Raw genomic sequence first — 24,190 nt, 5'->3', positions numbered from 1 at the left:
GGTGCAAAAAAAATTGCTTAATATTTTCAGATCGGTTTTATTTGTTTTACTTCTTTGTACAAAACACACCTGTAATTCTTACAAAAATATGTTAAAATCTCCACCAAAAATAATCCAATACAAATTACCTTCTGGAATAAATGCATCTAATAATACAACCTATTTATAACATACAGTCCTGCAGCAAAACATTCTAAAAAGACTACTTTCTGAATAAAATAAAACAATACAAATTAATTGTGTGGATAATCAAGTTTTCATCTGTGGGGAATATAAGGGGGAGGGGGTTGAGATAAAAGATATTGTACGGGATTGGTAGAGCTGACATTTAATAGTCGAGACAATAATTATTTAGGTTTTGTGGGATCAAATATCAGTCAATTCTTGTTCAAAGAGCACTGTTACAAAGAGTACATTCTGAAGTCCCAATTCTCAATCTCTGCTCTTCCCTCTTATAACAACATTCCTGCTATAAAGAAATCAGCTGTTGTGTTTTCTCTCCAGTTTTTCAGAAACAGTTTTCTTATGACTTAAAGGAACACGTTGCCTTGGATCGGACGAGTTGGTCTATAAAAAGCGTTTGAAACCATTTCTTACGAAATGCATATGGATAGAAAGATGTTTTAAAAGTAGAATATAATGATCTACACAAGTATCACTCAAAATTGCACGGTTTTTCTTTACGTCGCGAACTAACACGGTCGGCCATTTATTTGACTCCCATAAATGGCAGACTGTGTTAGTCGGCGAGGTAAAAAGAAAATGGTCCGCCATTTTGTGGAGTCAAATTTCATGCCGTGTTAATTCCTGATGTAAAAGGAAACCATGCAGTTGCAAGGCACATTTATGTGGATCATCATATTTTACTTTTAAAACACCTTTCTTACCGCATGCATTTCATAACAAACGGTTTCAAACGTTTTTTTTATGGACCAACTCGCCTGATCCAAGGCAACGTGTCCCTTTAATTACAGAGGGAAATGTTTCAAAACGGTTCTAGTAATGAACTTCATAATCAAAAAGCTTTCAAACTAAAATTCAACAATGATGTCTTTGTTTATCATTCCTAACATGGCAGGGTTATGTGACCTGCCGATCAAGGCCTTCTATCAACAGTGCATTTTGTACTCGTCCTACGTCATCAGTGGACAGTAAGCCATTTGCGAGTTAGATTTAATAATGTCTGGTACAATGACGTGCTTAATCACAAGTCACCACTTATGCTTAAATTCCTCATCAGACTATCGAAACAGTTGCTATGTCACATGATTTTGGGGAAACTGTTGCGTAGTTACGTGATCACCCATACACAATTCTGATTGGGTGTGTATGGCACAATGATGCCAGGGTCTGCTCATCTGGAGGTTGCTATACAAAAGCTTGCCCCGAATCATGTCACATAGCAACTGTAGAGTTGGTATACCGCCCTCTGTTGATTGTGTCTCTGTATTCTGAGGAATTCAAATGTACAGTAAGCGGTAACTTGTGACCTAGCAAGTCATTGTACCAGACACTAATCAAATCTAACTCTCAAATGGCTAGTTGTAGAGGTCAGGAAACCCTTCTTTTTTTTTAGCAATTTCTCCAAGAAACACGTTTGAAATTTGATTTTTCATGAAGTGTTCTATACAGTTTTGTTTTTATATTATAATTACATACCATATCTACATACCATAAGGTTAAATTGATTAAATAACTGCATCTGGAAACAGAATATGATTGTCTTTAATCTTACACCCCAAGTAATTGTGTTATGAAACAACAACCAAAGATTGCAGAATTAACAAAAAAATGAACATAGCAGACAATTGTTAGGCAATGTTTTTCCGCTGCTTAAAGGCAGTGGACACGATTGGTAATAACTCAAAATAATTTTTAGCATAAAAACTTACTTCTTGCTAACAAGCAGCAATGGAGAGCTGTTGATAGTATAAAACATTGTGAGAAACGCCTCCCTCTGAAGTGACATAGTTTTCAAGAAAGAAGTAATTTCAATGAATTTGATTTCGAGACCTCAGAATTATATTTTGAGGTCCCCAAATCAAGCATCTGAACGCACACAACTTCATGTGACAAGGGTGTTTTTTCTTTCATTATTACCTTGCAACTTTGACGACCAATTGAGCTCAAACTTTTCACAGATTTTTTTATTTCACAGGTTTGTTATTTTATGCATATGTTGAGATACACCAAGTGATTGTCTGGTCTTTGACAATTACCAATAGTGTCCAGTGTATTTAAGCAGCTGTATGAATTTGGGTCTAGATCTTGAATAAAAACGTCAAATATTATTTGGTTGTACCCATTATCTGGTTGATCCACACACACATGCAAAATGTGCACAATCCCCCACACTGTAAAGCTAGTCTATCTAGATGGGTTCCATGATATAAAGAAGAAGATGGAAAAACAAAAGTGTGAATCTTTTCTTAACATTTAACTAAAAATGTAATGTGCAGATTGGGAAACAAAAAAGTGAGAGACAACTGTGATCAAATTTTCACATTTGTTTTTTATCTTATTCTTGAAGACAACAAGATTGGGTTAAATGTCATCTTCTAAACCCCCCCCCCCACCCAAGATTTTTTTTTTTAAATATAAATAAATACATGTAGACCTTATGCACATGATGTCATGACAAGTCAAAACAGAGTTCGCTTACTGGCCCATCCTAAACAGTGTGCGTAAATAGACACAAGTTTATTGTTTTTATCTAAACAGGCATGATATTCACTCAGGGCTGTATGCTTCGTTTTTGAAAGGGCAAGGGCACCAAGGCATTTTCTCTTTGGCAAAGGGCACCTTATGAGGAAATTGTAAATTTCTACTGGAGCATTTCAAGGGCACCAAGGCAATGGCAAGGGGCAACTGAGGCAATCGCCTCCGTTGCCTCCGTGAAGTATCAGGCCTGAATTTTGGTGTTCGGGAAAAAGTAGGACAATTTCATTGAGTACATGGGTTAGACCTACATGTACATTACATGTACCATACATGTACATGGTCAGGGCTAAAAATTAACACTGGACCACTGGACCACTGGACCACAGGCCCGAGGCCAGTGATTTTAGCACTGGTCCAGTAAACTCAAAACAGGACAAGCCCTGCCATCAATTTCACCCAACTCTCTTAATCTTAGGACTTAGGACGAGTTCAGTTCCGCATCCGAAGACGTTAGGAAGCATTGAACCCATCCTAGATTAGGACGAGTTACTCGTCCTAAACGAGATAGGATTAATCCTAGCGTTTTGTGAAATCTTCTGGGGTGGTCTTGTTTTTTTTTTGGTTTTTTTTCTATTGCATATAACAATAAGCTACCTCACTGTGTAATATTTTTTTGAAAAAATGTTAGCTAAGAGACTGATGAATAATTTTCGAATTCTTTTCAGTATCAAAGTGCTACACATAAAATAAATTAGATAGATTTTCTCTTAGTGCTTGTCCAACTTTAGTTTGACTCTGATCTTGTACAAAAAATTATGTTAAATATTGAGCTACAAGCCCTGCAGTTTTGAGGATCATCATCATTTAGAAGTCGCAGCCGAGATTCCATTCACCACAATGTCATGCCAGAGGTGTTTATCTATCATCATGTTTGGAAGGTCCTTTATTTCAGACTCAGCACCTACCGATCATGTGGATCTAGTCACGAGAGGTCTAAATCCTCTATTAAGGAACGGAAGTATTCTCTCCAAATTCAAACCCTGACGGTCAAGGCTTTAACATACATTTCTGGAAAAGATTTGCCGATTTTTCTGACTGCTAAACAAAAAGTCAAAACTGAGATTAAATTAGAAAAAACTTTCACGCCTGTCTAAAGAGGCCAGCAGACTGACATCAGTGCATAAGGTCCCATTGTATCATCTCACAGAAAACCCAAAGCCCCAGGCAATCCATCCCTCCCAGCCTCCCAATCCCCAACCCTGAATCCCATTTGTTTTCACACCATCAATTCCCGACACTTTTCAGCATCTTCAAGATTGTATTTGTGTCGTTGACGAGCTGGTTGGCGCTCTTGTAGACGTTGGTGATGTGGCCGTCCCTGAAGTATACCTTGAGTGTGTCGCTGAAGTTCTTTGAGGAGCTGATGAATTCTTTCTTGTGCGACTCCAGCACCTGAACAAGATAATAATAACAGTAGTCTGACAAGGTAATGATAACAACAATAAAAGCAAGTTCTTATATAGCGCATAGTATAGAAATATTGACTGCTATGACGGACTTATTTAAAATTATAGACCCAAGATGATGTCAAAACTATGACTACATGTATGCCCAAAGCGAAGGTTTTAACATCACCAGGGGCCTATAATTTTAACTGTGCCCCGATTATTAAGCAGTCAATATTTCTTTTACATATACCAAATAATATGGATTCTTATAACCTGATTATCTCGGTTTGACATGTACACAAACAACCCTGACCATGGTAAAAGGTCGGCTGCGAAGAATGGTTCACAATGGGCGCATACATACTTGAGCGACCTTTTTAGGGCGGGCACAGTTAGTTATGACGTCATCTTGATAGAAAAAGGGGGCCCAGCTCCTTCAATAACTCCATTTTTAACCAATCAGATTCGAGGAATCTATGAGGTATATAACATGAGATATCTCCCTCTGAAATGAAGTCATATTCAAAAAAACTGTATCTGGAAACTTTAAGAAGCACAACAGCTGATATCAGTTGTTACAAACCAAACTAAGGACAATATGTTTACACACTAAAATTTGTGTATGATTTATACTATTTTCTCCGGACTCACACAAAGGCTCAAGCCCAAATGTCACAGAATTGTTATCAAACAAAACATGAATGCTGTCTGTGACTAATTTATCAGCACACATTTAATAACTTACCTTTTTACGATCTTTAAGTCGATTTCCTCCGTGCTCCCTGATGAGTTTATTCAAAGCTTCTAATAAATCTTTGATTCCACTTGCGACGTCCCTGTTAAAAAAAGTGATGCATTTGAGCGTTACAAAATAACAAAAAGTGTAGATTATTGAAAAACAATAACAGAAAAAAACCCATCTGGGTGAGACAATTTATGACATTCAAGAGCAAATGCCTTTACCATAAACCCACTGAGCTTGCTCGATCGGTTTGAATCTCCTATTAATGTATTTTCTAAATATCAAATCATAAACCATGATTTTGGGTTGAACAACTGATTACAGAGCCGAGGAATTTGAACCAATGGATTAGCTTGCTAGCGCTCTACATGTACCAACTGAGCTATCTAGACCTATGATGGCACTTACTCTTTCTTAGTTCAACATCCATCAAGTAAAGGTCATAAAAGCATCTTGAGCCTGCCCAGTAATCTTGGTCCAGATAAAACTCAGTCCAGCATGCAAGTTTGCAGCTCTTCAGGTCTCCAACTCTAAATCAAAATAATAATATCTGTACAAATTCTACTCACTTGATTGTTTGTAGAAACTTCGGCCTGTCACCAATCTCGTTGGGGAGCCTTGCCAGGATTTTCTTCAGTTCCTTGGCTTGCTTGTTGAGAATCTGAAACTCCTTCTCCGGCCGTCTCAATGTGTATTCTAGGAGGAGAGAAGGAGGACAAGATGCAGATTAAATAGGTGGAGATATTATATATGTCACCTGCTTTGAACTATAAGGTTATTAATGGCAATTTCAGATTTTAAAGGTCATTGCGTACAAACTTCTAAATCAACAAATTAAATGTTTTACTTAGAAAATTAATGTTTCTTTTTGCCAAACAAACACTTAGAAGACCACTCTTGACCAATTAACCTCATTTATCAGGGGCTCAAATAATATGTAAATTTTTTAAATGAAAGCCAACAAATTGCAAAAGTTCTGAGCACCATTACATTAAGTGTGACCTTGTACATTCGTGGGCTTTTCTACCAGGTAAATTCAAATGGGAAAGTTTACATTTTGTGTCTTCATTTCCAAATAAATCCAAGATTTATAAAGAGTCATCGGAACACAGAAACTTCTTGCTTTGCAAAAATGGGTTACCAACCAAATTACAAAACATAAAAGCTGTGACTGGTACCCTACCCTTTTCTTTTGCTAAGCAACATTTTCTGCTAACCAAATTTATAAAGTTGGCCCCAGGTCTGATATCTCTACCCACCTTCCCTGTCATGGGCAGCAAGTTTGAGCAGGCACTCTGTTAGGTTCACATCGGCCAATCTTGCATCGAGTATTCCACTAATAATGTCCTGACTTATTCCGGGGTTCTGTTTCTCCGCTTTTTCAAACGCTGCCCTCAGTGTCTGCGCAGCAGACAGGTCAATTTTCTCAAGCTGTGCATGGTTTAAAGACAATGGTCAGGATCAGTAATGTAACAATAATGTACAAAGTTAATAAACAGAACAAGAATCAATAGTTTAAATCTGAAAGTTCGCTGATTAAAATGATAAAAAAAAAAATCCCCCAGCGACAAATTTTTTGAAATAAAATCCCTGTCAAAGTTGATAAAATATAAAGACCTACAATCACCAGTTGCTGCACTAGATGATATGCCTTGCACAAAATACCTGGCAAAACATATATAACTAACATAGGCCTGGGCTCGATTTCGCAAAGACCTAACACAAATTACAATGGAAATGTAGACAACCCATGTCTAAAGATGAATCTTAGTGCTTTTGTGAAATTGGCTCCTGGAATACATCTTTGAAAGGGCAAGGCACTTTCGCTTTCTAAAAGGCATTTTAATTTTGATTCTTTGACGCTATTGACCCATTTCACCTGACGTAATCATCAGAAACATCGTGAATGCGCCATACTGGTGGGTAATTTCACTGTGCGTTTTCATATATAACTCTATACATACTCTAGTATGCTGTGCGTTATGCAGTGCGCATTTAAGGCGACGCGGCGTTAATACAAGTAAACCTAACTTGCCCACCAACATGGTGAGCGTGGCACCAGTCGCTGCGTCTGACGCGCGTGCAAGGGGTCAATAGGAAAATTTTGAAGGGTCACCAAGGCCAAGACAAACGGCAACAGAGGCCACGACCTCCATGTACTTCCAGGCCATGTGTCAAGGCCGAGTCCAAGTCCTATTGCCTGTGTGACTCAAGTTGAATCCAAGTCACCAAAACTGTGCATAACTCTGAGTTGAGTCTGAATAATTTAGAGGTCATGGAGGCAATGGCCCCCACTGCCCTGGTCTTTGCCTTGGTGCCCCTTTAACAGTTTCTAATAGACTTTCAGATTTTGCCATAGAAATGCCCTTTGCAAAATGGAAATGGTATTGCGCTTTCAAAGATGAAATTACCTGGCCCGCTACACCATGTACTAATGTACACAGCAGTGAACTTAAACTCACAAGAAAGAATCACATAAACTTTAAGATGTCACAGCAAGATCTCAAAATTACAATCATCTACTTCTTGTTTCATTGGAAAAGTTTCCGTATGGCGCCACCAATTTTTCATTCGATATGAAACAATATACAATGTAGTATCTAATTTACCTCAATGAGATATCCCTTTTTGTAAACATGAGTGAAAAAGAGGTGGCGCCATACGGAAAGTTATCCTTTTTTTTTTTTTTAGCTCATGGTGCTTTGTATTGTGACATCACTCTTACATGTGAAAGCAATTAAGTCTGATACACCGGTCAGATCAGTCTTTGTGAAATCAGCCCCTGTTCCAGCAAACTTTATAGTATAAGCGCCAAAATTAAAGGAACATGTTGCCTTGGATTGGTCGAGTTGGTCTTCGAAAAGCGTTTGTAACCGTTTTTTATACAAATGCATACATATGGTTGGAAAGATGTTTAAAAAGTAGAATACAATGATCCACACAAATTTGCCTCGAAATTGCGTAGTTTTCCTTTTACTGTGCAAACTAACACGGTCGGCCATTTATGGGAGTCAAAAATTCGACTCCCATAAGTGGTCGACCGTGTTAGTCGACGAGGTAAAGGGAAAACCGTGCAATTTAGAGGCATGTTTGAGTGGATCATTGTATTCTACTTTTACATCCTCTTTCTACTCATACATGTATGCATTTTATAACAATTTAATGGTTACAAACTTTTCAAAGACTAACTCGACCGATCCAAGGCAATGTGTTCCTTTAAAAGTTTGCTGGAATACAAAAAATAACTTTTGATCGAGTGAAGCACTGATTGTTTATCATACCTCATCTAGAATGGGGAAAAGCACTACATGAAGTGCAAACGACACAACAGAAGACGTGTCATTATCATCCTCCATGGTCATACTGGGGTCATAGGGGTCCACTCCTTCACACTCTCACAATAGATGTTCTGGTTTTATCTGTAAATAAACAAGAAGGAAGTTCAGAAGAAAAATGTTTACATGTGTATGTTAAGCCCAGTTCATACCATGGAGGTAGAACTCCAACTCCATGTTCATACTAACTTAGTTCATACTTCATTAGAAATGTGATCATGAAGCAAATTTCCTTATGTCAAAGTTTAAGAAAAAAAAACAGCGCGTAGGTAAAGGCCTACGTGATTGATTGCAGCACAACATTTGCATCACATTCGCTTTCCTGCAAAGTAAGAACCTTGCTTCAAGGCAGTGGACACTTTTGGTAATTACTAAAAATAATTAGCATAAAATCTTACTTGGTAACGAGTAATGGGAGAGGTTGATGTGAGAAACGGTTCCCTCTGAAGTGACGTAGTTTTCGAGAAAGATGTAATTTTCCACGAATTTGATTTAGAGAACTCAGATTTAGAATTTGAGGTCTCGAAATAAAGCATTTGCAGGGGGCGACTTTGTTGGTGGCGAGCTTGCTAGGTGGCGAGATGACCAGCCTCATATATTAGACTACTTAATTCAAATTAATGGAATTTAAAGGCACTGTACACGTTTGGTAATTGTCAAAGAACTAGTGTTCTCACTTGATGTATCCCATCATAAGCATAAAATAACAAGCCTGTGAAAATTTGGGCTAAATTGGTCATCAAAGTTGCGAGAAAATGATGAAAGAAAAACACCCTTGTTGGACGAATTGGTGTGATTTCAGTTAGGAATAAAAGACTTCTAGCTAGATTTTCTTTTATTATTCTGGTGAGAAATTATCTCTTTCTCAAAAACTACGTTACTTCAGGGGGAGTCGTTTCCTACAATGTTTTATACTATCAACAGCTCTCCAATGCACGTTACCAAGTCAGTTTTAAAGTTAATATTTGTTTTGAGTAATTACCAAACGTGTACTTCCCTTTAACCATTTACTTTAAAGTTAAGTTTCCCTGAAATTAGTTTGGATGTTAAAACTATTTTATGTTTTACTAGAAATGTATCATTACATATTGGAATAAAATATTGTCTTACACAAACTGCAAAGGAAAGTTCATTGTTTCCATGACTTTAGTTTACCCTAGCTAGATTAATCATGCTTTAGAAGTTAGAAAAATATTAGTTTTTTTAAACGGTGATAAGTTTCTGACACAAAGTCTGATACAAAGGGTCGCTATTTTTCAGGCTGAATAGACGGACTTGACTTTGAACCGGGCAATTTGACTGCAGACTACACTGTATACTCTCTACTCCAATCTACAGTCCTAGTAGAGAGTAGAACTACCCGCCGCTATCATGTTACACATAAAAAGGCTAGCAGAACGAACCTCATTCAATAAATAATTCATCAATTATATCATGGTTATAATACAGTTGTAACTTGTATTGTATTGATTGTTGTAGAGGAGTAACCAGTAACTCACGAGTCACTGCCTGCGGACAAAAAGATATTCAGACAAAGATGACTTCGGACCATGTCAGGACTTAGATTTAGAACCAAGTTGACTTTGGACCGAGTTGGCGGATAACTTTCCACCACCTTTTCACTATTTTTTACGGAAAAGTTTCCGTATGGCGCCCACCACTTTTCCATTCCTTTTTCGATATGATTATGAAAATGAAATAATAAAGTATCTAATTTAACTACCTCAATCAATCAATGACTAATGAGATATCCCTTTTTGTAGAAATGAGTAAAAAAGTGGTGGCACCATACGGAAAGTTATCGTTTTGTACGTGTACCTCTCTTCGGCTGACAAAATCACTCGACCAGCATGACCAGCAGTAGTTAGTTGTGTTTTACTGTTTGATTTTGACTTTGAAGTTTGATTGACACGAAATCTGAAACAATAAATAATAATATATAGGCCTATATATTAGGTTAAATCACAAAATTTTAGATTACATGCGATTGACCTGTGACCAGTCTAGTTGGAAAGGTCTCTTTGAATCGTTCATTTTGACACCAAGTTTGTGAGGATGGGTCAAGGGGATGTCGAGTTACGTCAGGTCAAAGGTCGCTCTTTTCGTGCCATATTTCCATAGACAAAAAGTGTGACCGTGTGTATTAATTAATTCCCTATATAATGTGTGCATGTGTATTTTGAGTATGTTAAAATGACACTAACTTGGAACCTTAAAAGCCAATGAGAAAAGTTCAACCTTTAATGAGCATGATAAGAATAAGAGCAAACACTTGACCTTTCCCAGACTCAAGGTCAATGATATAAGTTCAAACACTTGACCTTTTGATGTCCAAAGGTCACGTAACTAAGGTCAAAGGTCAAACGTGACAGCTACCCCCCCAAAAAAAAGAAATTCGCGAAAATTTGCATTTATATTTATCAATACAAAATATTAACAATCTGAAGTTCTATTTGAATAGTTTAAAAAGGCTGTGTTGTCATTATCATGATCATGTTATACTTACCAAGCTCCCTGATGGTTCTGTAAACATTAACTACATGTATGTTATGAAAGAAGATTGATTTCTCCAGACACGATATCGGACAAGACCTCCTCTGGCGTCATAAAGTACGGCTTGTCGTCACCTTCATACTCTAACCGGAATTCACCCTCTGTTTTGTCCACAATAATACCTGCCCACCACATTTCATCACCACTATCATCTGACCACTTCTGAGAGACTCTTCGGCCGACCAAGTCATCAGGACGTTGCAACATGGCGTATAACTCCTGCTTGTCATCATCTATGGGGTCAGTGATTACCTCAAGGAGACATTCCTTAAGCTGATTTATTGAACTCTTGGTGAATATAACTTTTTTGCTTTTGGACTTGAGGACTTTTATTCTAATATTGATTTGGGCTTTTAATGCAGCAAAAAGTTTGACCTTCCCCATATGTTTAGTGTTATTCTCCATGTCTTGCTCTGTCATCCAAATACCCCCAGACTCTAAGACATCTTCGATGAGGTGTTCTTGACGAACTCGTATTCTCTCTTCCCTTTCTGTGAGCTGTTTACGCATGAGTTCCAATCTTTCTTTTAGCCGTCTTCTTCTAGTAATTTCTCTTGAACGGTTTGCGGCTCTAACCTTTCTACCAAGTGTAATGGCTTCAATGATGTTTTTCTTCTTCTTTGCTCTAGATTGTGTGTTGAGCCAAGTGCTGGTTTTGTTGCATCGGAACATCGTCTTGGCTTCTATTTTACCCATGGTTGCATTCGGTGCTCGTCGGATATGTGCATCCACCATGGCAAATTTCCGTTCTCCAGAGATGTTGTGCGATGTTGATGACCTGGCCTCTTCTTGGAGACGGGGTGAGGGGTCCCAGAAAACACCACCTGGTAGCTGAGTATGAAGTTGTCTTAGGATTACCTCCTCGATTGCCTCCAACAGTTTCTGAAGGAGAGACTCGGTAGCTCGCTCATCATCATTGGAGGTGAACTGGAGAAGTTGATGTAGATGTTCATCTTCCTTCAGAGGGATCGCTTCAAAGATGGAAGATTTGCTGGAGATCATTTCACTAGGCTGACATTTCCAGCGTGTAATGTTGGTTAATGCCTCATTGTAGTATTTGTTCATGTCAAGGATGTTCAAATCTTGACCTACCAGCCTCATCCATGGACCAGTTACAAATTTCCCTATGAGTCCAAGTGCTCTCATTGGAGTATTGCAGCTTCCTTCCTTGAATCCATTAGAAACAGCAATTTGAAGGAAGTTTGAAGGGTGATGAACTTTAAGAAAAAATTCCTGTATTGCATTTGAATATGAGAATGCTAACATTGCATCAATAAAATAAATGTTAAATCTGTTCCCAACAAAGCGAAAGTATGCTGCAGTCTTATCGTGAATCTCATCTGTGTTGTTGAAGCCTTTTGAACGAAGAAACTCACGTAGGTCCTTCCCACATCCACATCCCAGGTCGTGGAACAGTTTGTCCACTGCTCGTAGTAAGGCATGTGTGTTGCTCTCTGAACCCTTTTTGAATGGCATTTGTTGATTTGTTTTTTGTTCTTCTTTGTTTTTTTCTTCAGAGCGGATGGCTTTTTCACAGGCATGATAAAACGCATCCAATGGGTGCATACTGCACCTGAAGGAATTCAAATGTTGGCTCCCGATTGCCTCCTGAAGTTTTCTGTCTACAGAGTCATTTGTGACACATCTGTCCGTCATTGTGTTTTTTACTTTTGATAGGAGCTGTTGCCCACAGACTTCACGGATCGTTTCAACATAGTCGTCAGCTTTTCCACCTATCTGCTCCCTTACTCCCAACAGGAAGGTATCATCTGGGGAGGAGATTTCGACCTCTGTGAGGTGGCCCTTCGATTTAGTAGTCCCATCGTACTTTAGTGTTAGGTTGGAATGTCCTGCTAATTTTTCTTTGATTTGTGACTCTGACAGGGCTTTCATTTCACTTGAAAATCTGTTTTGTGTTGAGACTGATGGGAGGGGCCCAAGCTTTCGTCCGGTTGTTGCTCCGACAATTGCTCTAATTGCATGGCTTGTATTTCTTTCCGACATTCCAAGATCTTGCAGGTAGTATGAAGCCTCCCTTATGTTTGTGGAATATGACTTTCCCTCTTTTGTTTGAATGAGGTCATCATTATCATCAAGCCTCTCCAACTGCTGGCTTTGAAGGTAAAGTACCTCGGCATTGGCTTTTTTGAGCTCCATTAAGTGACGTTGACACGATGCACACCCCTGTGGATGACTGTTTTGCCTCTTGTGGGTTTTTTTTTTTTCTGAGTATGGCCCTTTTTTCAGCTTTGAGGCGTTTGACATTTTTATTCTGTTGGTGAAGTTTTTGGTGAAGTTTCTCAGACAGAACAGATTTCTTCAAGTTTGCGTGTTTTGTTTTCCACAATCTCAGTGAATAGTCCTTTCGCTTCAGTTTTTGTAGCACATGTTTTGCCTTTCCAACTTTTCCAACAATTGAATATATTCTGTTCAGGTGTTTTCGGCTTTCTTCAAGTTCCTTTTTCGTTTCTCGTATGATGCTGCTCTGGTCCTCGATGATTTGTTTTGCCCTGGCGAGTTCTTCAGTGAGCTGTGGAACATTGATGTTTTCTTCTTCATTCTCGACCTGTTCAGTACGGAGACCTGGTGGAATGTAGGCCTCTCTTAAGAATGACTCCAGACGTATTTTCCCACTTGGCCTGGACTTACTTTTTGCGAGCTTGACCCGTTTTAGTTTCAAGGTTGAGAATGAGCACTTGAGGTCTTTACAATTCAATGAAGATAAGTTGTAGATACCTTTCATTGATGTGATTACTTGACTTAATGCGTTGGTCGTGTTTTCTTCAGCTTGAAGTTGACTATGGATCTCTAAAATTAAACCGTTGTTGACTGATTGCGGATGTCAAGCCAGGTTAAATAATTTAGTTATATTCATTCTTGCAACAATTTATAGCTCTTTACGCACAAACATTTTTCAAGTTTAACCACAGAGGAAGGATGGTCATGTTAAACCAAGATGAAACTGAATAAATTTGAATCAATGTGTCTCACTTTGTAAGTAAAAATATTTAATCCAGAAACTATTTTTTTTTTTTTTTTTTTTTTTTTTTTTTTTTTAAATCATGACTCATGTTGTCTTTTCTTTTTGACGCTTATATTGAGGATTTTCTTGCATTTAAGTGTACATGTTGTGATTTATCGATATTTAAAACTAAACATTAGTTAGTTAAACAGCATAAGCCATCCCGATGTTTTATTGTTTTATTATTTTATTTTAAAAACTATTAACTAGTCCTACTTTTTAATAATACCGGCTACCAGTTAAGCACAATTCTCAAAGCCGTACCCGTAACCCACCATCACCCCCCCCCCCCCGTATGTAAAGCCATTGGTGAGTGCTGTCGGGAACCAGCGCAACGAGTTGTGCGTTAAATTAACAATCACCGACCCGTCATGGAAAATCAACCCTTCGGATCGCTCCGATCCCCGGGTAGCCCACACTGAACAAATTCGCGCAGGAATGCGCAACAACTTAAAAGTTTATTTTAAAAAGTGAAGTATTGGTTGAATCCTTATGAAACTACTATTAAGACAGCATAAATCAGCACAAAATAAGCAAGTAGCTATGCTCACCTCCGTAAAATGTTCAAACTGTAAAATTTTCACGGTTTTTTGATGGAAGACTTCGAGATTTTTCCTTGGAAATGTAGAGTCAATCGTGATATCAATCGAGAGTGCCAATCGCCATCTTTAAACTAGACCCGGTTATTTTTATGAATGAACCGAGTGACACTGTCTAAAACCAATATCAATCCGCGCATACGTCACGCGGTTCTGTTTACGCACGGGTCAATGGGTCACAAGATCTCATTCACAAAAGAAGGTACACAAACGGACAGCGCCCTCTAGGGTCGTGGATTAAACTATATATATATTTCCTCCAAGAAAAAGTCTACAACTCACGTTTTGATGCTGTCAAACTCGCAACCACCTTCTAGCCGTTTTCAAGAGCACACAACCGTCACGTCATTTTCAATACGAAAGTAACAGTACTTGAAAATCACCAACAAAAGCAGTAACTTTACGACCCCAATTATTATGTGTCATACACAAAAGTACGCAATAACTAAACCGGGTGGAGTCGCTTAAATCAACATAGTCAGTGCGACGGCAAAATTAGTGTGAATGACATACTAATGTAGTCTGGGTCACTGACACAATATCGCCGTTAATTGAAGCTAGCACAGTATCGGGCCCAAAAGAGCTAGCCGCGTATTCGTGTCAGAGATTAGTTATGGGCGGGGGGGTGGGGGGGCGGGGGGGGGGGGGGGGTTGTCCATCCCCTTTAGAAAAAGGAGCACAAGCACTGCTCACCCCTCTAATTTCGCCACTGTAACAATTAAATGCAAAAGTTCAATGGCTCTCAATGATCTGGAACCCCTGTTTTTGCATGCCTAGGCTTGTTATTCCCTGTATATATCCCATTTCTTGAAGACTCAATAGTCAATTCCCAAGTACATCATCCAATGAGTGAGTCTCCCTATAGGCCTACTGATATTATAAAACTCAATGAGTCCAAGCATAATGTTCTAGTATTTGTCTGTACCGGTGTATTCTCTAACTTTGATCATTATGAAGAATTGGTAAAGACACCTGGCGACCCCCACACACACAGTAGGCCTATTAGTTCCTTAGCATGCCTTCCATCATATTCTTTATTTCCACTAAAGCTCATCTTTACCTGTTCTGCATCAGTCGTCGAAGTCAGACCTTGTTGTTATTACTCAGGCTTGTTTTGGGACCAAAAGAATAAGACCTACCATCTTTACAGGGGCACTGTATGCGTGATAGTAGTCTGCTTGTCCATGATATTATTGCATGACAAAAGTAAAATAACAACACCAAGTGCTCCAGGTAATTTTTTTGTTCAATAACTTTTTTTATTGTTATTTTTGTAAAATTCTTTTCTGTTAAGTTTTCATGAAAAACGTTTGGGCATTGCTGCCAAAAGTGCATCAACACACGGGTAAACTGTTAAATATGTACACATGACAAATTGCACATCTTTCGAATATCAAATAAAAAACAACACCATGGCAATGTATTATTTACAATCAAGTATTTTTTTTCTAGATGGTTAACTCACACTCCAAGGGCAAACAGTCTTTGGCTGACCGCTGTACATCAGTATCAAGAAATTTATCAAAAATATATAAATATTTCCAGCCAGCCAGAAGCATTCTTCATTTATTTTTCATCTTCAATTTACACATATTTTTTAGGAAGACATTTCCTAATTTTAAACAAACAAAAAAGATAAATATTTTGGAATTTCAGAAAATTAACAATGTTTGTCCTTTGATGTGAATGAATTAACCATCTATAATACAGGGGTGAGGGTTTAACCCATTATGTTCCAACATCCCTATCAACATTCCAATATTCCAACACTCGTTGTGTATTTTCCTATCACTAACCCCTACCCTATCATCATCATCATCATCAGGGGCTTTTTTGGGAAAATAGGGTTGTCGGAAGATAGCAGTGTCGGAATATAAGAGCAATTCCCAGTGTGAGAATCACAGCAGACAAAAAAGAGGTCTGAACAAACTAGCATTCACAATGGACCCTTCCCATGAAATATGCTAATCACATTTACGCATGCGTACAGACCCTGTTGGTTAGCAAATGCCAGAGTTGTACAAAACAGCGTGATGTTCCCTCATTTTGCCAACCAAAACGTTAGTGCGCACGCGCTATGTGCAATTTACATATTTCATGGGAAGGGTCTATTGAGGAGGAATGTTGAAATGACGACATTTCTACCTTTTAGTAACCCCTAGATTTTATATCTCAAAGAGCGTCTGGGCCAGAGCACTTTTGTCAAACAAACAAGGTACATGTACCAATATGCAAGTAATGGAATTATTATTGTATAACCTAGCAGATAGACGGTGCAAGTCCCACATGTATTCAAACATTGGGCACGTTGAAGGGTGCGGGTTTGTTCCCTTTACGCATTAAAGCCATTGGACCCTTTTGGTAAACAGTATTGTCCAAGCCCCACACTTCGTGCATCACATCAGCCCCTTCTATATAAAATAACAAACCTGTGACAATTTAGGCTCAATCGGTCATCGGAGTCGGGAGAAAATAACAGGAAAACCCACCCTTGTATCTGCACGTTCCGCCGTGTCATGACATGTGTTTAAAATAAACCCGTAATTCTCGATATCGAGAATTGATCTAATGTTTTCTCAAAAAATTAAGCATTTCATGGAATAATATTTCAAGAGAAGTCTTTCACCACTACCTTCTGTAAACCCTGTGAATTATTTGTAAATCTGTGCACTTTTTTTTTTCCTGTACGAAAGGGTCCAATGGCTTGAAAGCAATGTACAAAGTGGTCTCCAAAATGTTCAAATACACGCAAGACTTGCACAGTATATTCAGATATATGTCTGCTTGTGACCCATTGTTAGATGTCTAGCACCTAGGGACGTCTAGGGACTAAATGATTGGCTGGGCCGATTAAACTTTGGAGGTACCACTTTGGCACATGAGAAAAAAGTATAAAAAACAAGTGCTTTTTTAACATTCATAAACTTTGTGTATATTGCTGATGCTGCAATTAAGTTCCATGTGAATTTTGCTGTGTACCTTTTGTAATCCTAAAAATATGACACAATGATCGGTTGCAGAATCCAAATCCAAACAGAATAAATAATTATCCTTGGTGGTAAGACTGACTTTGTAACGCTAGGCTGCTAGGTGGCAGCAGACTTACCAGGACCTGTTGCCTTGGATCTGGCGAGTTGGTCTATGAAAAGTTTTTGGAACCGTTTGTTATGAAATGCTTGGCTAGAAAGATGTTTTAAAAGTAGAATATAATGATCCACACCAATATTTAAAGGCAGTGGACACTATTGGTAATTACTCAAAATAATTATTAGCATAAAACCTTACTTGGTAACGAGTAATGGGGAGAGGTTGGTAGTATAAAACATTGTGAGAAACGGCTCCCTCTGAAGTGACGTACTTTTCGAGAAAGAAGTAATTTTCCGAAATCAAGCATCTGAAAGCACACAACGTTGTGTGACAAGGTGTTTTTTTCTTTCATTATTATCTTGCAACTTCGACGACCAATTGAGCTCAAATTTTCACAGGTTTGTAATTGTATGCATATGTCTCACACCAAGTGAGAAGACTGGTCTTTGACAATTACCAATAGTGTCCAGGGTCTATATTTAAGTAGTTCTGAGCATGTGCACATTACCAAGAACAATGGATTTTACCTGGTAGTTCTGCTGCCACTATAAACATCGCAACAGTTTCCATTAAACCCATAAAGTTCACACCGCAAGTTCTATATCCTGCACGAGATTTTCAGACCGTCAAACAAATGGAAATATCATATGTGATGCGATCAAGCAAAATGAGTTGTTTGTCAACCCAGGTAATTTTTAATTTGTCTACACATTTGAAAAGAGTATAATCTGAGCTTTGATACTGTTAAAACCCCAGGTTGTGACCACCTTTGGTTTAAAAGTTATGAAATTAGAAATTAGAAACGCCAAGAATGTGCAGGAATTAACCTAAGAAAAAAGGGGTTTAAAGCTGAATTGTTTATTGAACACACATGTAACTTTGGCACTTTCATTTCAATGCTAATTTTAACCCCTTTGTGTTGATGTAATTTATCAGAAAGGAAGTGGTCAATATAAATTAAGATATTTAGGTATTTAAATTTACAAACAAAAATATTTGTGAAAGGTTCAATGCTTTTGGCCTGCTTCTCCCTTTCCGACAAACAAATCAGTTACCTTGATCACATCAGATTTATGAAGGGTTTTGCCAATAAATAACAACACATCCATACTGTTTCCCGTTTTGAGATCAAGTCCAGCTTGTCCGGTTCAAATGTTCAAGATTTTTCCAAAAAACAAAAGAATCACAACAACCCTCTAACCCATGGCCGCCATGTTGTTTTTTCACCCCCCCCCTTGTTATCAACTGAAAACCACCTTGCATAATTTAAGTGTCAATCACATATTTCAATTTTTTTTAACAGCAGGGGCCATTCAAAATAGTCAATGTTAAAAGATTTCAAGTTTCTTTTTTGAAATTGTTTTTCACCCCCACCCCAAATTTTGATTTCAAATATTGATCTAAACACTGACGAACAATGCCTCAAATGAACCAGGGGTGGATTTCACAAAGAGTTAAGACTAGTCTTATCTTAGTCTTGAAGTCAAGACGGTAATTGTTAAGCGCGGTGTGTAGTTACAGCGCGGTGTAGCTGCGGGGACGGTACACACACCCTCGATCCCAGTATGTGTGTGTGAGTCAGTCGCGACTGTTGCATGTGTAACATCGCACTGGACAGTGACTGTTGCATGAAAGGCAGACAACGACTTGTCATCAAGTCTAGTCTTATCTCGACTTAGGGCGAGTTCCTCGTCCAAACTTAGGAGTTAGGACTAGCAATACGTTTGTAATATCTCCTGGGACTAGTCCTTAGATAGGACTAGTCCTAAATCTTTGTGAAATCAACCCCAGATATTTTAATTCAAAGATCTCAAACATCAGTAGTTTCCAATTGCTTTCCTGGCTTAAACAAACAACTTTGTACTTAAGTCAGGAATGAAATTAAAGATCTTGCCAAACTGGAAATTTTTTTCTTCTTCTTCTGTTAATAAACCGATATGTTTATGTTTGTACTTGTTGATGCCTCTGACGAAGGTCCGGTTTGGATCGAAACCTAAAGCCATCTCCCCTACTAGTTTTTTAAAAATAAAAACCAAACTGCGATGTTCGGTTAATTCCCTTGACTCTACCCATCCACAATTTTGAGAAGAAAAAAAAAACCTTGACTTTTTAGATCATTGACTTTTCTGAACAGCACCTAAGCAACACAAGTAATAACAAAAAAAAGTTACAGCATGTGCTACCTCGGTGTTCCCGATGCCACGATGTGATTTCTTTTGATTTTTTTATTCTTCTTCTTGGCATTGCCCATCGCCGCTCCGCCTCCTCCGTTATTGTGATTCATCTCGTACTTAGCGAGGGCTTGTTGGAACGCTTCCAGCATCTCGATGAGCCGCCTCCTCTTGAAGCGACCCGCCTCCCGGATGATGCCGTTGACGAAGACCATCTTGGTGTCCAGGTCACCCTGGAGGGTGTGGAGGTGCATGAATAACCGAGAGAAATCTGCCGAAAGAAAAACAAGTGATGAGGAAAACCATTACTCGTCGTTGCAATATTAAATAATAAGAAAAAATAACTAGTTCTTATATAGAGCATTTTACAATAATTTTATCAATACACTTTACATGGTCATTGGGCCAATAACATTCCTGTAATCTTTCTCAGCTCCCTGGGGAGTACAGCCCTGAGATGCTGTGACGCTCCAAAGGCTTTTTCATACACTATGATGAACCTCTACCCTCGCAGGTACCCATTTATACCCCTGGGTGATGCGAAGCAAATGTAGTAAAGCATATTGCTCAAGGACACAAGTGTCATGACCCAGAATCGAACCCACACTCTTACGACTTAACCACCAGTAATTCAATTGATGCTCTAAAACACTCAGCCATGACACCCTAGTTGAGTAATCGAAGCAGATAAATTTCAGACGATTAAAAAAAAATCAAAACAAAAATCAGAATTTGCAATAGGCCATTTAAAATTAAGAAAAACCATAAAGTAGAAAACTTTCCCAAGACCTTTTTTTTCAATTCAGCACACATTGACAAACTTCCAAAATTTGGGTCCAGAATGTCCCACAGTTTTGATAAATCCTGCAAGAATCATGTCTAGTATCTAATTTCACTTCTGTTTGTCTGGTACTCACCCCTTCCAGGCTTCCGTACTTCTTTTACAATCTCTCGTTTTAACTTTGCGTTTGCCTCGGCCACATTCTCTTCTTTCATTGTCCTTTTCCCAGGGTTCCTTTCGTTTGTCGGAGAACGCCGCCCATTGTCCTCCGGGGTCCTTCCCGGCGCCATTTCTAACTCGCTCATAAATGCATCGGTAATAAGTTCTGTTGTCATGGCTAAATCTTGGTCTACTACAGACAGTCCTTGGTCGACCATGTTCAGCTGGTCAAGCTCCGGGTCCACAGATTTGTTCTGAGTTCCTTGGACACTGTCCGACGAGGCTGTGGTGGTTTTCTCCTCTGAGGACACAGGTGTTTGGTTAGTTTCGGTTGATTGTTTGGTATCTTGCTTCGATGAGTCTTCCACAGAACCTGAGTAAAGGGGCCATTTAGAATAGTCAATGTCAAACAAATAAAACATTTTTATTTGAAATTGACCTACCGATTAAAAAAAAACCTGCATCTGACCCACCGCTCCACAATTTTGGAAAAAGTTGATAACATCAAGTTTATAACTGCAAGGAAAACTGACTGGGTACATTTTAAACTAATTGTTGGTTGAACAAAGAAAAATAGACTGGAACAAGATTAAAACCAACGTCCTCCAGATTAACATGCCATCAAGCCTATGTTGGTGGTCTCCCCATTTTGGTCTCCCCATTTTGTTGGGTGTGCCATTCAGAAGCCATACAACTGTTCGCTATCATGAGAGATAGTCCATTGCCCATCAGGGGCCCGAGATTAACAATTCTATGGAAGTTGAAACAAACGACACACAGTAAAAAGCAAGACAGCCGATTGGAGAGTAGGTTAAGAAAAACACACAGACGCAAATCTGAAGCTTTCATTTCTAGTAGAAGCTATCGGTCGATCGTGCACACAAGTGGGATTTTTTATTTATGGATAAAAGTTTTTATTGTTTGGGCAAAAAAGGGGTTTGCGAAATCAGTGGATCTTGCAGGCATGGTTTGTGCAATCGCCAATGGTGCACGAATGGTTTGTGCAATTGGCTTACTGTGCCGGAATAATTTGCTTACTTTGAAGAGCGTTTAAAATTGGCTTGCGCCCAGACAAAATTTAAACCTGTGAAAAACCTATGTACATTTTTGTATGGGGGACAAAATCTCCGAAAGACAGATTTCCCTAGTACATGGGAACAGTCAGAGTGTGATGTATTTCCTACCTGCATTAAGAGCATCATACGTTGCTTTCTTTATTGATTGCAGTAGCTGTGCAAGAGGCTTCTTCAGAATGATACCGCCTTGAACGCCGGGTGAGGTTGGGCGTCGACTAGGCGGCGTGGTGGCTGGGCTTCGTACCCGCTTGGGTGATGGGGAGCCAGGAGGCGAGTCGCTGAGTCGTCGTCTCTGCTGTGGACCTGTCATGGCTTCGTTGACGTCTGCTTCGTCTACCATGACTCGTTGCTGTAAAATATAAAAGAGTTTTTACCGAGTTTTAATCTGTATTTCAAACACTGGTTGAGTGGTCTAGTGTATAGGGTCTCCCAATTCAAGGAGCTGCCTTAAGCAGAAAATGTTCCCTCAAGGTTTTCTGCTAAGCAAAAATGAGTGAGAAACTTGTTACAAAAGATGCAATGTTTAAAGCAGAAGATGCAAGCTTCATGAAATTAGGCCAAGTTCTGGGGCCATGTCAACAAGCATCTTGTGGTGGGGCACTGCGACGAAGTTCAGGAGACTACTCTACTACCACGAAGTAGACTTTTTGACTGTCCTGCTCATTAACTACTACCTTGGTGGAAGGTAGGAAATTGGCCAGGACTACTACTTTCGCTTAGTGGATCAAATGGGCTTTCTCATTATTCACCGACGCGGAGTGAGTTCTTAATTGGTCTCAACATTTCGAATAGCTTGCTCAATTCATCATCAGGAGAATGAAGCTAGGAAACCAACAGTTGATTTTTTGACTGAAAATAATCCCACACTAGTTACAGGAAATGAATTTCTAATTTCTTTACCTTATCCTTGTCAGATGCCAACTTGAAGGGATTGCCGAAGGTGTGAAGCCTCGCTGGGGCGGGGTCTGCCTCTCTGAGAGGACTCGGCATCCTCTTCAGGTATTCCTGGTAGTTACCCATCTCTGCCATTGGAATGCTGTGTACTTTATCTGTTATATTAAAAGACATTTAAAAAAACCAATTAATTGATTATTAAATAATTTTGTATTTTAAGGGTTTTTAAAAATTCACCAGTGTGTTTGTAATTATTGATAATTATCTGAATTTACAGGGTCCTGCTAAATTAATACAAGATTTTTGTTGGTCCCAAAATTCCCTGTGAACGCTTCAATGTATTTAAATTGTTTTTTTGTTGTATTATTCTGGTAATGCAACCAAGGATGTCTCATAAAAGTGAACTTAATCACTGTAGCACTCAAGCCGGAGGAGACCTGTAAACAAAGCTGCTTGCTATAAGAACCAGAAACACCAGGGGTGCATTCCACTCGCGTACAGTTGCGCACGTTCGCCAACAATTTCAAGTGGAACGAGTTGTGTGCCGCCACCGTTGCCGACGTTGGCAATTTCACGCGAACATACTTCTGAGGTGTTGGCGAGTGGTTTTTAAAATGGCAGACAAGCATACGGTATTATTTCTTTGTCACAAACATAATTACACTGTATTTTTGGTGGATGATAATGCAGATTTGAAATAACAAAGTTAATTAGTTGATGTAATGTTGTCAAAAAGAGGACTATTACAGCAAAAACAAAGTAAAAAAAAAAAAAAACTAGCTACGGTGCACGCCATCTTCATTTCAGGGCGCTGCCATATTGACATTGGTACTGCGCACCAATCGTTCTAAAGACAAACAACGTTTGCGCAAACAGTTGCGATTCGTTTGCGTGAGTACCCCAGGTTAAAAACCTACTTAATAAAGTGTTCTGAACTCTTTTCCGTGTACTACCCATCCTAGTACACAAGACCGAATCCTCAGTGTCCCATCCAAAGGACAAAGCAACCCTGGTAAAGAATCTTGCTAAAGGACACAAGTAACTTAACTGGGACTTGAACCCAAACTTGGGGGCACTTTATTTGCACACCATAATTTGATTCAGAGGGAGCTTTTCTCACAATAATTGGCACTGATGGCAGGTGTATTTAAAAGCAGCTCTATGAAATTGGGTCTGGAATTACGAAACCCCTTCAAAAAAGAGAAAAAGAAAAGATAACAAAAATCCAAAACAATTATCACACCTTCGTTCATGAACCTTGCCGATTTTGAAAGCGCAAGCTGAAGAAAGTTGGTCCTCATCCGAACCAGCTGATCTAGAAGCTCTTTGCGGGGAATGTCGAAGGAGTTACGGTACGTCTGCGGTCGGATGTTACGATCGCTGACGTGGAGCGTGAAGTTTGGGAACTCGGTGATGTTACTATCGGGTCTGACGGTGACCGTCTCGCCCGTGATGGCTTGGAGAAGCTGCTGGAAGTCTTTACGTGCGGCAAGAGATGGCATCTGTGATCTGTAATAAGCCGATGAACACTTTTGAAAAGCTTCTGAATATTTATTATTTAATTTATAATCTACCAAAACTCCAATGCCTCAAAGGAATTATTCTCTACAAGAAAAATCAGGTCAAATGCATGTAGAAGTATAGTGATTAAGTTTGCTTTTC

At 38.9% G+C, this 24,190-nt stretch overlaps 2 protein-coding genes across 3 annotated transcripts in view; both read right to left on the bottom strand.

Moving 5' to 3' along the window:
* Positions 1–3,897: 3,897 nt before the first annotated feature.
* LOC117298768 (programmed cell death protein 10-A-like) lies at positions 3,898–14,834 on the bottom strand. Its single transcript, XM_033782088.1, has 6 exons — positions 14,643–14,834; positions 8,133–8,270; positions 6,111–6,282; positions 5,421–5,547; positions 4,855–4,945; positions 3,898–4,113 (listed from the first exon to the last, which is right to left on the bottom strand). The coding sequence occupies exons 2-6, from the start codon at positions 8,211–8,213 to the stop codon at positions 3,946–3,948; spliced, it is 639 nt and encodes a 212-aa protein (XP_033637979.1). The 5' UTR covers positions 8,214–8,270; positions 14,643–14,834; the 3' UTR covers positions 3,898–3,945.
* A 4,260-nt stretch (positions 14,835–19,094) lies between these two features.
* Positions 19,095–24,190, bottom strand: part of LOC117298284 (integrator complex subunit 6-like) — a 23,839-nt gene continuing 18,743 nt past the window's right edge. For both annotated transcript variants that reach the window (XM_033781437.1, XM_033781438.1), the window contains 5 exons: positions 23,772–24,037; positions 22,535–22,683; positions 21,743–21,983; positions 20,536–20,931; positions 19,095–19,889 (listed from right to left, as the gene is read on the bottom strand). In XM_033781437.1, coding sequence (XP_033637328.1) covers positions 19,627–19,889; positions 20,536–20,931; positions 21,743–21,983; positions 22,535–22,683; positions 23,772–24,037 — 1,315 coding nt within the window. In that variant the 3' untranslated portion in view covers positions 19,095–19,626. The remainder of the gene's footprint in view (positions 19,890–20,535; positions 20,932–21,742; positions 21,984–22,534; positions 22,684–23,771; positions 24,038–24,190) is intronic.

The sequence above is a fragment of the Asterias rubens genome, chromosome 13 (genome assembly GCF_902459465.1).
Source record: "Asterias rubens chromosome 13, eAstRub1.3, whole genome shotgun sequence".
Lineage (NCBI taxonomy): Eukaryota > Metazoa > Echinodermata > Asteroidea > Forcipulatida > Asteriidae > Asterias > Asterias rubens.
Note: the sequence above shows the minus strand (reverse complement) of the source record. Positions and strands in the feature narration are given on the sequence as shown.